The 16163-nt window shown below is 45.5% G+C and overlaps 1 protein-coding gene across 1 annotated transcript in view; it reads left to right on the plus strand.

Annotated features, from left to right (window-relative positions):
• si:dkey-11f4.7 (piezo-type mechanosensitive ion channel component 2) overlaps positions 1-16163 on the plus strand; it is a 554199-nt gene that overhangs the window by 186764 nt on the left and 351272 nt on the right. The window contains exons 14-15 of the mRNA XM_052147980.1: positions 15542-15690; positions 15811-15978. Of these exons, the coding sequence (XP_052003940.1) occupies positions 15542-15690; positions 15811-15978 (317 nt within the window). The remainder of the gene's footprint in view (positions 1-15541; positions 15691-15810; positions 15979-16163) is intronic.

A 16163-nucleotide genomic window follows, 5' to 3' on the forward strand; every position in this document is an offset into this window, starting at 1 on the left:
TTGCCGCCTTTCAGCTTTTATTAGTTTTATTCCTTGATTTTTAAATAACTGCAATACTTCTTGTTCTTTTTCTCGCTTGTTTTTCCATTTTTGCTTTGTGATTTTTTTTTTTTTTTTTTTTTATAAGTGCTTCCATTTCTCTACACATAGCCACATCAAATGTTCCCTCTGCTGGCCATTTCTTATTTAAGCCCTTTGTTCTTTTTTCCCATTTGTTGGACAGCTCCCTTATTATGTCTTTAAATATTGGATACACTGAGCACATCTGTTCTACTGGTGCTGATGTCATTGTTGCTTAATTTTTATTATCACAGGTTATTTTATATTTTAACATACCTCTCTAACCCCATCTCATATCAATCTTCACTAAAACTAGTCTTCACCAGGCTGGTCAGACGAGTATCACTAAAATGTTATCAGACCCCTGAATTCCACAGGGCTTGTGCTGGGTTTAAGACTTGTCAAGTATTTTTTTTTCCTCAGGTATTTCAGAATAGCATTTATTTGTTTTCTGTTTAATGGTTTCACAGGTGTTTTCTCCTCTGTTCCTAACCATTGTGAATTATTCTGCATCCAGATAATGTCTCCTCCTATGCTAAATATGTAAAAACTCCACAGCTCTCCTTCAGCAAACCCATGACCTGTGGCTGCTATGCCTCCTGCCAATGCATAAAAGTGAGAGATGGAGTGAATTCTATTTGACACCCTCCCAATGAAGTTACAGAAGCATTTAATTCACTTCTATCACAATATTCTAAATGAAAAGGTTCAAGGAAGTCAATCAGGGCATCCCTTTCCTCCTTAGTTAAAAGTCCCCTTCTTCCTCTCTTTCCCTCTTCTATTTCTATAAGAATCACTCAATATTTACAATGATTAATTGCTGCTATTTCTTTTTTTTAACACCCATATGCCTCTACTCACAGTTGTTGCCCACACTCTGGATCTCTGCCTACAATAATTACTAACTCCACTTTTTCTACAGTGCCTTTTCTTGTGTAAATTGGTGTAAATACTCCACTACTGTCTCTATGAAATAACACCTTGCTCTTCCACTGCACTGGTCATATGTCTGCACTTTCCAAAGGTAGCACCGCTTAAGATTGTTACTCTTTGTACCCCTTTTGGCCATGGGCTGTTCGAGTCCTTTTTGATATACTTAGTTAAATACTTATAGGTATTTTGAGTTATCCGCAGGATTTCACTACACCCCTCTCTTGGTGAACATGCCTCTTGCGTGACCTATCAATTCAGTCCACTTCCTCCAGGAATACGGTATCCATAGGGTTATCAAATTTGCCCATCCAGCAGTGGTGCTATTTTGACAAGCAGGACTAACCATCAAATTGTGGGCTCCCTGCTTCTCTAACAGCACAGGGGCCTCTGTCTCTGCAGGCTCCCCTTCTTCACTGGCACTTCCCTGAGAGAGGTATCTGCAAAATCTTGTGCACTTCAACTTATTTACAAGACATATTTACATTTGCATGCATAGTTTTTAAAACCTGGAATCCAGTTCTCGATTTCATCCAATTAGTCATTTAATTCAGTTAGAGATTGTAAAAGCCGTTTAGAGTTGCAAAATTAGTTTACCTCAGTTTTTGGCGCCAATGAGTTTGTGCAGTCAGTGCAAATAAGCCCAAATCAGCTCCCCCTGGCCCTGCCCTTCGTGGTTGGCAATTTATGTTGTGGAGCGTGGAAGACTTTTCTCCCCTCTCTGTAAGAAAACTCTCGAAGTCAGGAGTTTCAGGTGTCAAAGGTTAGAGTTTATTGAGCAAAACAACAAACCCTTGATGTCAACTGAGATCTTGCTCGGTCAAACCCCTCATTCTTTATACAGTTTGTTATATAGCATTACCTCATGTTTATGCCCTCATAATATTTTTGGTATCAAATGGATTCAGCTCACCACCATTTTTCAGAGAGCCTCTGGCTTCGTTTTAATGGTGGAAACCTGGCTTTTAATTCATTTAAAAAAAATAGCCTTTTAACTTCATTTATTATTAAAGTATAGATTCTGAGTGAATAATATATCACAATCTGAGCATAATATAGTAATTTTGATTATTGGTTGTGTGAATCTTTAACTTTACTGTGTTTCCCAGAGCATTCTCATGTCTAAGTGGCATTGTCTCTGCTACAGCTGAGTGCACTGTGTGGCTCTTGCAACATCAGACCTTATCGGTATCCTCAGATGCCCTCTCCTGTGTCACACACAGTCCAGGCTTTCTATGTTATTTCTTTTCTATGTTTTGGTATAAAACTCTACTATACAACTCACCTGTCTGGCCAGTATTAAAGCTGACTAGCAAGTGGCATCTCACCATTGACTATTGCCCTCTGAATAAGTAGGTACGACTTTCCCGCTACCCATGATCCATTTGGACCAAGAACTGACCAAGGTCAAAGGGGCCCACTTCTCTACTGTGGACGTGGTCAATGGCTTCTGTGCAAGGAGTTGACCCAGCTGACCAGTACAAGCTGTCTTTCTCTTTTGGTTACCACCAGTACACCTGGAACTTTTGTCCATTCGGATATTTGAACTCCCCAGCCGATTTCAATATCTTCCTCCATAACTGACTGGCCATGACAGATGCCGCTGCCCGCAGTAAACTGTGGGTCAAAAAGTGAGTGCAGATTGCATTGAACACCAAGCTGGGACAGGTTTGTCAGAACTGAGAAGCTTCCTAGGTGTCTGCAACTACTCCTAACAGTTCATCGAGGACTATGCAGAGATAGCCAGACCCTTCAAGGAACTACTCCGTAAAGACAAAACTTTTGAGTGGGGAGAGCCCCTGGAAGGTTTTTCTGCCAGATGAAAGACAAGCTCAGCTCTGCACCCTTTATGGATTATCCAGGCAAGGAAAAAAGTTCCACCTCAAAGCGAAGGAACAGGGCATGGCCTGGGAGTTCCGAGAGGAGTGGCTTCCAATTACCCAAAAATGTGTATTAAACGCAATCACCCATTGACAGGCAAAAGAAAGGTGAGAGGACAAACAGACCTTCCAACAGACTGCATCTAGGAAGAAGACCCAATAATGCAGATATGATCACCATGTAGGAGCAAGACATGGGCATTCAAACAATCCGGCAGTGGGTAGCAAACCCTGCAACACAAGGGGCCTCTCAAACCCAACCCTGTGAGTCGGAAAAACTACATGCTTTCTGTTGGTCTATAGCCAAACCGACCAGGGACCAGCTCACTGGGTTGTCCCAGCCGATCAAAGGGGATGATGCTAACCCACGCTCACAAGTCCCCTGTCGGAGGCCATCAGGGTTACAAGGCCATATTCAAGACCCTCCAGCAAGTCCTTTATTGGTCATCGATGGCCCATGACACCTGGTCTGTAGCCAGTTCCAGCCATCCAGACCGCTGGATCAGGCCCAAATCCAGAACTGAGGGATCATGTTCCCATGGTTCCACCTCCAGGTGGATTGGACCAGTCCCCAAGTCCTCACGAGGTAACAAGGTATCTCCTCGCGGTTACCTGCGCTCTCACCAAGTGAAAGTTAATTCAGATTGAGTCACGCATTTCACCTCAAGCATCATGACTACCATGTAAGAAATCATGGGTGTGAAAATCAACTTCCACATCCCGTATCATCCCCAGTCATCTGGAAAGGTCGAACATGCCAACCGCCCCATTATCAACATGCTTAAAAAGTATGTTAACTGCAATGGCAGACATTGGGATGTGAAACTCCACCTGGTACTGATGGCAATTAGGTCTACTCTGCACCACTCCACAGGAGACAAACCCAATGATGACTGGGAGAGAAATTACCTTTCCGCTACACCTGTACTGTCCCGAAGATGTCAGTGTTGCAACCGCCTATATGGCACACCAATATCTAACAGAGCTGTGTGACCATCTTCGGGCAACATTTGCATGGGTCCAGAAGAACTTGGAAGCCAGCGTCAAGGGCTTACTATGACAGAAAAAAAAATTCTCACCGTGAATACCAAGTAGTCAACAAGGTACACTTTCAGGTTTACTAATCCGGCAGGAATCTATAAAAAGTTCCTACAAAGCTGGTCAGGCCCCTACGAGCTAGTGGGAAAGCTCTCACCAGAAGCCTACTGCTTCAGGTTCTCAAAACCAAGCAAAACACCAGCACACAAATGGGTCCATTCGAATCAGATTAAGCTCTTCATGCCGTTTTCACTCCAAAGGGGAGAAGACACAGTAGAGCCATAAGGATAACTGCATGCCTCAACCCATCCCGTCAGCATGCACTAACTCCTAACACCACTCCATTTTCATACAGTAATCATCTCTGGATTGTTTCAGGATGAAAGTCTTGTGGATCCTCGGCATTCATCAGCCTACAAGTTGCCTTATCCAGTGATGTTGTTGAGCCCAGCCCTTATGGGATAAGTTGTATGTGAAATCTGCATATGGTCAAATTTTTTGCCCCAAAAAATATTTTTTTTACTTTCTCTGATCCTCTTGAAATTCACAACATAGAAGAGGCTGGGCACTATTTAGGCACTTCCTGTGTGACCTGGTGAAAATAACCTTATATTTAATGCCAAGACTTTAATGCCAAGGGCTTCAAATACTTCATACTGTATTTGGGCCATCATAAACTACATACTAAAAATCTGTGTCTCTCACCTATTGGGAAATACTGGGAAAATAACTGTCATTTTAGGTACACAAGTCAGAAAAATTAAGCACTTAACTAATTAATTCAGACTTTAAACTTTGCACACTGTCTTAGGCCCTCCTTAGACGCTATAGATGTCAAATTGGAGTCATTTGGAGCTTTCTTATGGGTGTCCACAAAATAACTATAGAAATGAATGGAATAAATTGCTTGTGGGATGTGCCCTAGCAGTGTGCCCAGAGGTCCGATAGACCCCTAATTTCACATGGTGACATGATGAGTGCTCCTCGACACCATAGCAGTGTGCCCAGAGGTCCGACAGACCTCTAATTTCACATGGTGACATGTTAAGAGGACTAAGGCTTAGGACACAGAAGTTCTTTCATTATTTTCATGTTCGGGGGACAAAGATGGTCGAGGATCTCAAATTTCAAGGTCCTGTGGCCTTCAGAGACTCCTTTTATAGACATCGCACTTGCCTGTTAAACCAATGCAATTCCATGGGGGTTTCCTGGGCATCCTTAAATTTGGTGCTAAGACCTGGGGGCTTCAAATGCTTCATAGTTGGGCCCTCAGAAACAACCTATTAAAAAACGTGTACCTCAGTGATTGGGAAGTACTTAAAAAAATAAAGAAAAATATTATAGAAAAAATAACTAACTTTTAACAAGTCAGCTATTAACTCTTTCCCCGCCAAACACGGAATTTTCCGTGTTTTATGAAAAAACGCTTCCCCGCCAAACACGGAATTTTCCGGGTTTCCGTGTTTTAGGTGTTATACGGTAAGGAAGACCCCTAGCATGTTTTGAAAGAGTACGCAACTCTTTGATCAAAGAAACAGACTGCGATCGTCTCAAACATGAAGAAGTGGAGTATTGAGAAGCTCAAAATATCAGACATAAACATGCCTTTTTCTCAGCTTTTTGTCTGAAATGTTGTTTTTTGACAAAACCTACCTCTGTTCAAGTCGCAATAAAAAAAGAACAAATGAAGATAAAATAAAATCGTTTTTTTTGCCTAAAAGCAGAGGCTCAGATCTTCATTGTGATATATAGCATCTTCATATATTCATATAAGAAAATATTCTGCGGGCCATTAAAGTTTAGCGAAAATCGTCAAAAACCCTGGCGGTGGCTGGCAACTTTTTTTTTTAAAAACGCTGGCGGGGAAAGAGTTAAGCACTTAACAAAGTCATTCAGACTTTAAACTTTGCACACGTACTAATGGACCCCTGAGAAGCTAAATATTTCAAATTGGAGGAATAAATTGCTCGTGGGATGCACTGTAGCATTGCTCCCAAAATTTCATATGCTGACACATCAAGTGCCCTTTATCGACATACCAAGAGAACTAAGGCCTAAGATGCAAAAAATGAGACATTCATCAGATAATTTATAGTTATTAGGAGGAGTTTTGGGATTAAACCACATGTACGGCACTCAGGACTTCCTATTGAACATTTTTACTAAATTAATTTTGCATTAAAAATGACAAACCACTGTCTGATTGTACATGGGCACTTCCTGTGTGACCTGGTGAAAATAACCTTAACTTTGGTGCTCATTCAGACTTCAAATTTGCACACTGTCTAAAGGGCCACTAAGAAGCTATAGATTTCAAATTTGAGTCATTTGGAGCTTTCTGAGGAGTGCCCTATAGAAATTAATTGAATAAATTGCTCGTGAGATGTTCCCTGGCAGCTTGCCCGGAGACCACAAATGTCACAGAGAGACCCCTTGTGGGCCTCTTGAAGACATATCAAGAGTCTAACGATTTCTGTGAAGTTTTGGTGGAATGTCAGAAAACACCTTTAAAGGACTTTGGATGGGCACAGCGGGCACCTGACATGTGCCTTATGAGGAAATGGATTGAAAAAATGTAAAAGGAAATTAGTGTCAGTAACACCTAAAAACACACTTATAGGGGGCATATGGGATACCTTTGCGCTGCCCAACAGGAATTAGGGTGATTTGTGGCATTGGGGGCACTCTTGGGGTAAAGGCATCCTAAAGTGGTATTTAGTGTGTAAGGGAACCTATGTGATTCGTGGGATTGTGTCCTATTCATTTAAATTGCCACTGGACCCATAGTAAGGGCGATGGATCGTACCCCTTCTCTGGACTCCCACTTGCCCACTATCTTGGTGGCCATCTCTCACTTTGCCATTACTTTGGGGTAAGTTTCATTTTCCTCCTTACCTCGCCATATAGACACCTCTAGGTACACTCTTGAGGTGTCATGGTCACTTCGGGGCTTCTTCCTCCTGTACACAAACTCACTTCTTGTGTTACCCTTACCGAATATTTTTACTCTCAAGACTTCCTTCTGTCCACAGAACCACTATTTGTCCCCTTACTTGAACAATTGCAGAAATTCCTCGTGACCGAGGAGGAACTCAGTGGCCAGACACGTCTGTAGCACTAGACTAGTGAAGGAGGACAGGAAACAGGTCTTCCTCTCAAGGTACATCTCTCTTTTAATTATGTTTTATATACACAAATACACGAACACACAAACGCTGGGTCTGCTCTCTTTCTTTTTTTCTCTCTCCCCGTCTGGAGGCTCTGTTTTTATGCCGCTCTCCTCGTGCTCACTGGAATTAGAGACAGGTGTTATGCATAATTTAGCTCAGGTGTAAGCGCCCTTACCGCTTTCCTCTCCCAGACGGGCGCTTGACCACGCCCCCGCTGCCACATACCCCCACCGCCCGACTCAGGCCGGGGCACCATCTGGCCTGTCTACCGCTCCCCCCCATTCCTGGAGAGAAAGTCGGCGACAGCCATCTGCACCCCCGGTCTGTGGACCACCTTGAATTTAAAGGGCTGGAGAGCCAGATACCAACGGGTGATCCGGGCGTTAGTATCCTTCATGCGGTGGAGCCACTGGAGTGGGGCGTGAGCCGAGCAGAGGGTGAAGGCCCGCCCCAGCAGGTAATACCGGAGGGTGAGGACCGCCCACTTGATGGCCAAACACTCCTTCTCCACAGTGCTGTACTTAGTCTCCCTTAAGGAGAGCTTACGGCTAATGTACAGCACTGGGCGCTCCTCCCCCTCCACCACCTGTGAGAGTACGGCCCCCAGCCCTCTGTCTGAAGCGTCCGTCTGCAAAATAAAAGGGAGAGAGAAGTCAGGTGCATGAAGAAGCGGCCCCCACAAAGTGCGGCTTTAACCTGCATAAATGCCTGTTGACACTGCTCCGACCATTGAACCGGATCTGGAGCCCCTTTTTAGTGAGGTCAGTCAGCGGGCTGGTGACGTCCGAATAATTAGGCACAAACCTTCTATAATAGCCAGCCAGCCCCAGGAACTGCCTCACCCCCTTTTTGGTCTTAGGTCTAGGGCAAGTCGCAATCGCCGCGGTCTTATCAATTTGGGGCCGCACCTGGCCATGACCCAAGTGGAACCCCAGATACCGTACCTCCACACGCCCAATCGCGCACTTCTTAGGGTTTGCCGTGAGCCCCGCCCGCCGCAGCGACCTCAGGACGGCCCTCAGATGTTGCATGTGCCGCTGCCAATCATTGCTATAAATGATAATATCATCTAAATAGGCAGCGGCGTACGCGGAGTGCGGTCTGAGGACCCGATCCATGAGTCGCTGAAATGTGGCCGGCGCCCCAAACAAACCGAAAGGAAGCGTCACAAATTGGTGTAACCCAAACGGCGTAGTGAAGGCTGTTTTCTCACGGGACATTGGTGTCAAGGGGATCTGCCAATAACCCTTTGTTAAATCCAAGGTCGAATAAAATCGAGCAGTGCCTAACCGATCGAGCAGTTCATCAACACGGGGCATTGGGTACGCGTCAAATTTAGACACCGCGTTGACTTTTCTGTAATCCACACAGAATCGAATAGACCCATCACTCTTGGGAACAAGAACAACCGGGCTGGACCAATCACTGTGGGATTCCTCTATTACGCCCATATCAAGCATCGCATCTAATTCTTCCCATACTATTTTCTTTTTATGTTCGGGTAAGCGATAGGGGCGGCAACGCACCACCGCGCCCGGCTCGGTCTCGATGTGGTGCTGTATGATGTTTGTACGGCCCGGTAGAGGGGAAAACACATCCGCAAATTCCTTTTGTAATTCAGAAACCTCTGTGAGCTGTCGCGGTGAGAGTTGGTCTCCACAAGTAACCGGAGTGTTGAGGTTGTAGTTTTTGTTTACCTCCGGCCCGAGCTCCGCCCTCTCCGGAACTACCGTGGCCAACGTCACAGAGGCTGCCTCCTCCTTCCATAATTTCAGGAGGTTGAGGTGATAAATTTGACGTGCGCCCCCTCTATCGGTACATTTAACCTCATAATCGAGATCCCCCGACTCGTCGTGTGACCTCAAAGGGTCCTTGCCACTTGGCGAGTAATTTAGAGCTCGATGTTGGGAGTAATACAAGTACCTTATCTCCCGGTGCAAATTCCCGTAGCCGAGCACCCCTGTCATACAGCCGGCGTTGGCGTTCTTGAGCTTGGAGCAAATTTTCCTGTGTTAATCGCCCCAGTGTGTGGAGTTTTGCTCTAAGATCGAGAACGAACTGAATTTCATTTTTACTATTAGAAGGTCCCTCCTCCCACGCTCGCGGATGACATCAAGGACACCGCGGAGCGTCGCCCGTACAGCAGCTCAAATGGGGAGAACCCGGTGGAGGCTTGTGGGACCTCTCGTACTGCAAACAACAGGGGTCTAGCCACTTATCCCAATTTCTAGCGTCCCGTGTACGCAATTCTACGAATCATGTTCTTGAGCGTTTTATTAAATCGTTCCACTAGGCCATCTGTCTGCGGGTGGTAAACGCTAGTGCTGAATCGATTTGATGCCCAAGAGCTCGTAAAGTTCGCGAAGTGTTCGTGACATAAAAGTCGTGCCTTGATCGGTGAGGATTTCGCTCGGAATCCCCACCGGGAGATTATCTTGAAGAGTGCCCCTGCAACACTACGTGCAGAGATGTTGCTCAGAGGCACTGCTTCCGGATATCGTGTCGCGTAATCCACTAGGACTAACACGAAGCGATGTCCGCATGCTGACCGTTCTAATGGCCCGACGAGGTCCATCCCAATTCTCTCGAAGGGGACCTCGATTAATGGTAAAGGGCGCAATGGCGCTTTTGGGGTGGCCGGTGGGTTTACCAGCTGACATTCACGGCACGCCGCACACCACCTGCGGACGTCACCGCCAATGCCCGGCCAATAGAAACGGGCTATTAGACGGAGAAGTGTTTTCCGTTCCCCTAGGTGACCGGCCATAGGATTGTAGTGAGCCGCCTGGAAAACCATTTCCCGGCGGCTTCGTGGAACCAGTAATTGTGTCACTTCCTCCTTTGTTTGAGCGTCCTGCGTCACTCTATATAACCGGTCTTTAACCAACGCAAAGTATGGGTATGCAATGGCGACGCCCGGCCGGAGCTGTTGACCATCAATCACTCTCACTTGGTCAAAAGCATGTTTAAGAGTTTCGTCCCGCGACTGCTCTAGAGGAAAGTCCCCTTCAGGGAATTCCCTGAGAGGAGGGGTGGCCACCTCGCCCCTTTCCTCGTCATTCCGGGCAGCCGAGGACGGTCCCGGCTCCGCCTCCCCTGCCAGAGCATCGCACACTGCACACCTCTTTATGCAGGACCCATCTGCACAAATACCCTCTAATATATCTTTAAAATTCGACCAATCAGTACCCAAGATTAGCGGATGGGTGAGGCGGGAACTAACCGCTGCCTCCACACTATGTTTTTTTCCCCTAAATATAATTGCCAACGTCACCATGGGATATTTGTGCACATCCCCATGCACACACCTCACCCTCACCAGTTTAGATAAACCCAAAGCCCGGGTTGAACCAAGCGTTGGTGGATGGTGGTCTGATTGCAGCCGGTATCCAGCAAAGCTTGGTAAATACCCCCTGATCCTTACCGAATCCGGTATGCTCCAGCCCGACAGGGGGCAGCCTGCGGGACGTCGGAGACCCGCACCACCGTCCCCACCTCCATCAGCGGACACTGATCCCGGAAGTGGCCCGGGTCTCCGCACCTCCAACAGGCCGGCCCAGGCGTTGCGGCCGCACTTGTGCTGGCGGGTGCCCCCACCTGAGGAGGAGAGCGGCTGAAAGACGGGGAATGGGAGGACGCATTCTCCCACGGCCGGGGAGCAGGTCTCTGGAAGCCTCCACTCCTGCGCGGGGCAGTAACGGGCCCTGGGGAGAGAACAGAAGGAGAAAACACAGGGGAGGGGGCGAGGGCATGGGCAGATACAAGGGAAGGGGAGAGAGAGAGAAGAGGGCTCGTCCGCCCTCGGGATCGCCGCCAAGTGGTCCTCCGCTAGCCGAACAGCTTCCTCCAACGACGCCGGGCGATGGCACTGGACCCACCCCGCCGTCTTCCGAGGCAGCCGTTGAACGAACTGTTCCAGTACCACCTGGTCGATCACTCCCTCGACGTCGTGGTCCCCCGCGAGCAGCCAGCGCCGACAGGCGTCCCGGAGCCGTTGGGCAAACGCGAACGGGCGATCGGACTTCTCCAGCTTCATGCCCCGGAAGAGCTGGCGATTCTCTTCCGGGCTCTGACCAACCCGTTGCAGAATGGCCCTCTTCAGGTCAGTGTAAGCCAGGAGATTTTTCGCCGGCAGTTGTTGTGCCGCGAGTTGAGTTTCCCCGGACAGGAGAGGAATTAGACGGGCTGCCCACTGTTCGGGCGGCCAGCCCCAGATTTCGGCCGTCCGCTCGAACAAGTCGAGGAAGGCCTCAGGATCATCTGCTGCCCCCATTTTCTGTAACGTGGGCGGGGGTAGCGTAGCGCGGCTGTCCGGGGTCGCGGCTGTGGCCGGCTCCGTCTCCTGGCTGAGGAGGCTCCGGATGGCGAGCCGGTCCTCTGCCTGAGCCCGCATGATCTCAAAAAACCGGCGATCTTGGTCCTGCCGGAGCTCAAGCAGGGATTGCTGGTGGTCTTGGTGCAGCGTCGCGAGGGATTGGAGGACTTCTGCCAGCTGGGAGGACTCTATGGGGCGACTTTGCTCCATAATTTCCCGGGTTTCGGCACCAGTGTAGCACTAGACTAGTGAAGGAGGACAGGAAACAGGTCTTCCTCTCAAGGTACGTCTCTCTTTTAATTATGTTTTATATACACAAATACATGAACACACAAACGCTGGGTCTGCTCTTTCTTTTTTTCTCTCTCCCCGTCTGGAGGCTCTGTTTTTATGCCGCTCTCCTCGTGCTCACTGGAATTAGAGACAGGTGTTAGGCATAATTTAGCTCAGGTGTAAGCGCCCTTACCGCTTTCCTCTCCCGGACGGGCGCTTGACCACGCCCCCGCTGCCACAACGTCCAAATTGATTTCTCGGCAGCCTGCTTTCCACGGCATCAGCAATGGGGTTACTATTCTCCATTGGCTTCTCAACTGCCAACTCTGTCAGCATCAGTGCACTTCAAAGGCACATGGGTGAACTTGATGAGGAAATGCTAGAAATCCAGCAGAGACCCCTCTTCTAACATGAACAATTACAGGGCATGGGTAAAATCCTTCAGAGTAATATAGTCACAGTAAGTTTACACCCTGATTTTTTCAATAACACTTTGCATGCTTTAGGGACTTTGTTAGAGTTTGTCAGAAAGACATAACTTATGTGCGTATTGTTAGAGATCTAATGCAGGACCTCATCAGGGAAATTAACTCCTCAGTCAACAGTCAGAGTGTTGGAAGGATTCCAGCTTACTTGGTCTCCCTAGACCTTGTCAAACAAATCCTTAGATCTGCTACTACCTCCGTTGTGCAACCTTCACAGATACGCCTGGCATATAGTCTTGGCAGTGCAATTCCAATCTATGTAAATCCTCAGATACACATTCACCTCAAAACGCCACCAACACTCGCCTACCACAATGAGGACCCCTCGTTCTGCCTTAACCCTAACCTAAGCATGTGTACCAAGACAAAAAAGGGCATTCATTGGGTTTGTCCATGCAACCCCATTTGTTAGAGATTTTTCAAAATTAAAAGTGTGCAGTTTAGCCTCTAAACTGACGGTGCTCTTAATGGTTCCCCAAGGAGCCACCGTGCACATTGATGATATCTTAGCGTTGACAAACTTGACCCAGAATTTGATATCATGGATGCATTTAGAGGTCAAATCCTCACCATTGATGAAACCCTTCAACAGCAGCTTCAGGCTGAAGGAATGAAATTAGTGAAGTTCAGTCTCAAACCAATTGGCCTGACCACTATATTTCATAGTCACATAAGTAGATAGTCATCTTACCAAGAACACCCTATCAGTCTGGTCGCCCTCTGGCCCCTACTTAGTGGTTGGATCATCATGGCAATTATTGCACATGCCATGTACAGGTACATTCAAAACCTACAGGACATACTGGACTCCCACCTTCTTGTACAGCCATGTTTTACACACAAGTCTTAGCCCATCCCACAGGTTAACCCCAATAATTTCCAGGATAAGCTATTAACCTCTAACCTTCCTCTCCTCTAAGGTTTTGGTCCTAGTACCCATTGTAAGGTTAAACTATGATTTTGTGTTATGGCCAAAGAATGGCAAAGGATTGTGTTACAGTTAATGCTGTGCCTTCCTATAACTTGGAATGTTTGTCTTTATGTGTGATGGATGTAGTATAGACTTAGCTAGAAGTTCTATGCCCAGATGTGCCTCAGTCTCTGCCCAGACGATAAAGTGAACTGTGCAACCATTTTCCCACCCACCATTTTGTGCCCTCCTTCTCTCCTTACACACATACACCCATTCACTCACACACCTGTATCATCCTTTCATATATTATAAGCTTATCTGTTTTCATATCTAATCATGCTACTCTTTAGTTTGTAGTTGGAATTCGTAAGTTTATCGACTGCACTGTATTGATAATTAATTGATATTACTGCATCAATAAACTTTGTTATACTTGAAAGAGAAGTATTTTGGTATTGGTCTGCATTCACCTCTGCCAAGGGCTGGCAGGGGATGTTAGTGCTCGGATTCAAGCCTTCATTGTTCCCATGTTGAATTTCCTAAGAGAACAATCCTATATTGAGACTGCTATACTGTCTGGTTATTAGTCCCTGCTTCCAGGGTGGTCCCCCAGCATTATTAATTCTTGTTAATATTTTGTTGATTTTGATTATTGATAGTTATCTTTGTTGATTTGAAGGATTAAAAAGCTAATATTGATTCTAATCAATGTTCTATTGATTTTAATATTTGGTTATTGCTAATAAAACTACTCCTGAACAAAGCCCCAACATAACCAAACTGACATTACCTGGGAGAAGCCAGCCAGAGCTGCTACTTTGGGCCCTTTGCAACAGAGGCCATGGATGGAGGAGCATGAGTCTTGGAGAGGTGAGGCTTGGGGAACATCAGTGGCCTCTCTGTGATTCACTTCTTCAGAGATGGTGCACAGGTATAACTGAGATCAGGTACTCTTTTAAGTCTGGATGATGGAGGAGTTGATGTAATTGAAGGAATTTCTGGATGCTAGACAAGCAATTTATTAGTCCTGTCTATAGTCCAATTGTCGTAAAACCAGGATATTAAGGCTGTAATCACAACAAAAGTCTCTGCGGCCAGTCAGTGTAGGGAGAGGTGTTTGTTCACTTTTGGAGGTGGATGACGTTACCTTGGAGTAGATGTTCTTCGTTTTGGTCCAGTGTGTCCATGGTTTCCATTTGTGTCCACTAAATAATTAAATTGCACAAAGTGGTATTCTTATGTCAATTAACAGAAGCAAGGTATAATAAGCAGCTTAAGTTGAAAGCTTCAGTACTGTTGTTGAATGCAGCTTGCATCCATGCAATGGAAAGGCAGCAGAATAATGAAGGAAGGGGGAAATTGAGTACCGCTTTGATTGGAGACTGAACTGTATTGGAAGACATCATCTGCTAATTGTCAGCTGATTGCAATCTTGACTCACATGACCTGCCTGAACTGATGCTACACTTCATATTGATACAGAGGCAATTGATATGTTTTGTTCATCTACATGCTTGGGTTGCAAATTCTCAGCTACATATTAATGTGAATAAAAGTGTGCAGAAATACCCTGCATTATGAACATGGAAAATCCGGGAATGTTTACATTTGTATGCAATACAATCTTGCGCAAAATTTTATGCACTGACCTTGTCGGGCATCCTGCTTCTGCATTGTGAACACTCGTGGTGGACACTCACGGACTGCTATATGGTGGTGCACTGTGAGTAATAGCGAGTATTTGTGTTTGTATGTGGTGGGGTTCATCTCATACCAGCCCGATTCAACTGCTCACAGTGTAGAAAGCATGCAGCTGCCTGGGGCTAGAGAGTGTTACATTGCATAAAAAATAATAATGAACCTTGTGAAATTTCTGCAGCTGTGCTCATAATTTAGCATTGGCAGTGCGCCACTACTGAATGCATATAGGCTGTCTAAAAGATTTTGTACTTTGTTCTAAAATTTAAATTGGAATGCATGAATGGGACTTCCTTAAGGCCAGTAGGGATCGCCAGACTGTATGCCTTTTTATTTTTTAGTTGTGTTCTTCCCATTTGCATTTTGTAATTAGTCTTGTTGTTAGTCCGTAAAGCATTCCTGTTCTGTGTCTGTCAGTTTTTGTCCTTTGATAGGTTGTATGTGGTGAGTCAGTTCTGAGTTCTTGTTCAGGTTTAAGTTTTATTTTGGATTCTTTTATCTAGTTTTTTGGTTACTACAATTAAGACTACATCTAGATCTTCATCCCTCATTGAGACCCTAGATTAACCTACAGCCGGTTAATGTTAAGGTAATAAAAGTCAAGGCAACAAAATCATATAATGATACATTTGAAAAATAAGCACTTTACACCATCCAACCAATTCCCCATGGGTAAAACATGGTCCAGTCCTGTTCTTGAATTTCATTGAATTTTAAAAATGACACATTAAAACGGCTTGCGGATGCTGTTTGAAAATGTATATGATTCTTGTGTCCAGGTACATTATGAGGTGTGGAGGAGTGTGTTGAAGCACTTTTGGGTGGTGGTGGTTGGATACTCCATGCTAGTGTTGATCCTGATCTATGTGTACCAGTTTAGAAGTGTATCGAGTCTTTTCCAGCAGATATTAGGCATAACTGAGGAGAGGTTAGTATTGCTGTGAAGATACTCTTAGGTGAATATATGCTTTTCACTCATGAATGTATGTGTTTTTTGTGAATGAGATCTTTAACATATGAATTTGATGTTTGTTACTCTATGTTTCAGGTTGCGGGACTTTGGGCTTGAACAGTTTGACATGGTTGAACTATTTGCACGAATCTTACTGCCAGCTTCATTCCTGCTGGCTTGCATCCTGCAGCTGCATTACTTCAACTGCGATTTTCTCTCTCTAACTGACCTGAACAGTGTACCAAGAAGAGACAGAACATGCAGGTGTGTTAAAATAGTCAAATACACAATACATACAGTATCTGTACTAATGAAGTTGGAGACAATGACAACATCAAAAACACTAATGTGTCTTAGAAAACTTAGTAATGGATTAAAAAAAAAATATATATATATATATATATATATATATATATATATATATATATATTTTTTAAGACCTGTTAACC

Source organism: Xyrauchen texanus, chromosome 18 (assembly GCF_025860055.1).
Source record: "Xyrauchen texanus isolate HMW12.3.18 chromosome 18, RBS_HiC_50CHRs, whole genome shotgun sequence".
NCBI classification, from domain to species: domain Eukaryota; kingdom Metazoa; phylum Chordata; class Actinopteri; order Cypriniformes; family Catostomidae; genus Xyrauchen; species Xyrauchen texanus.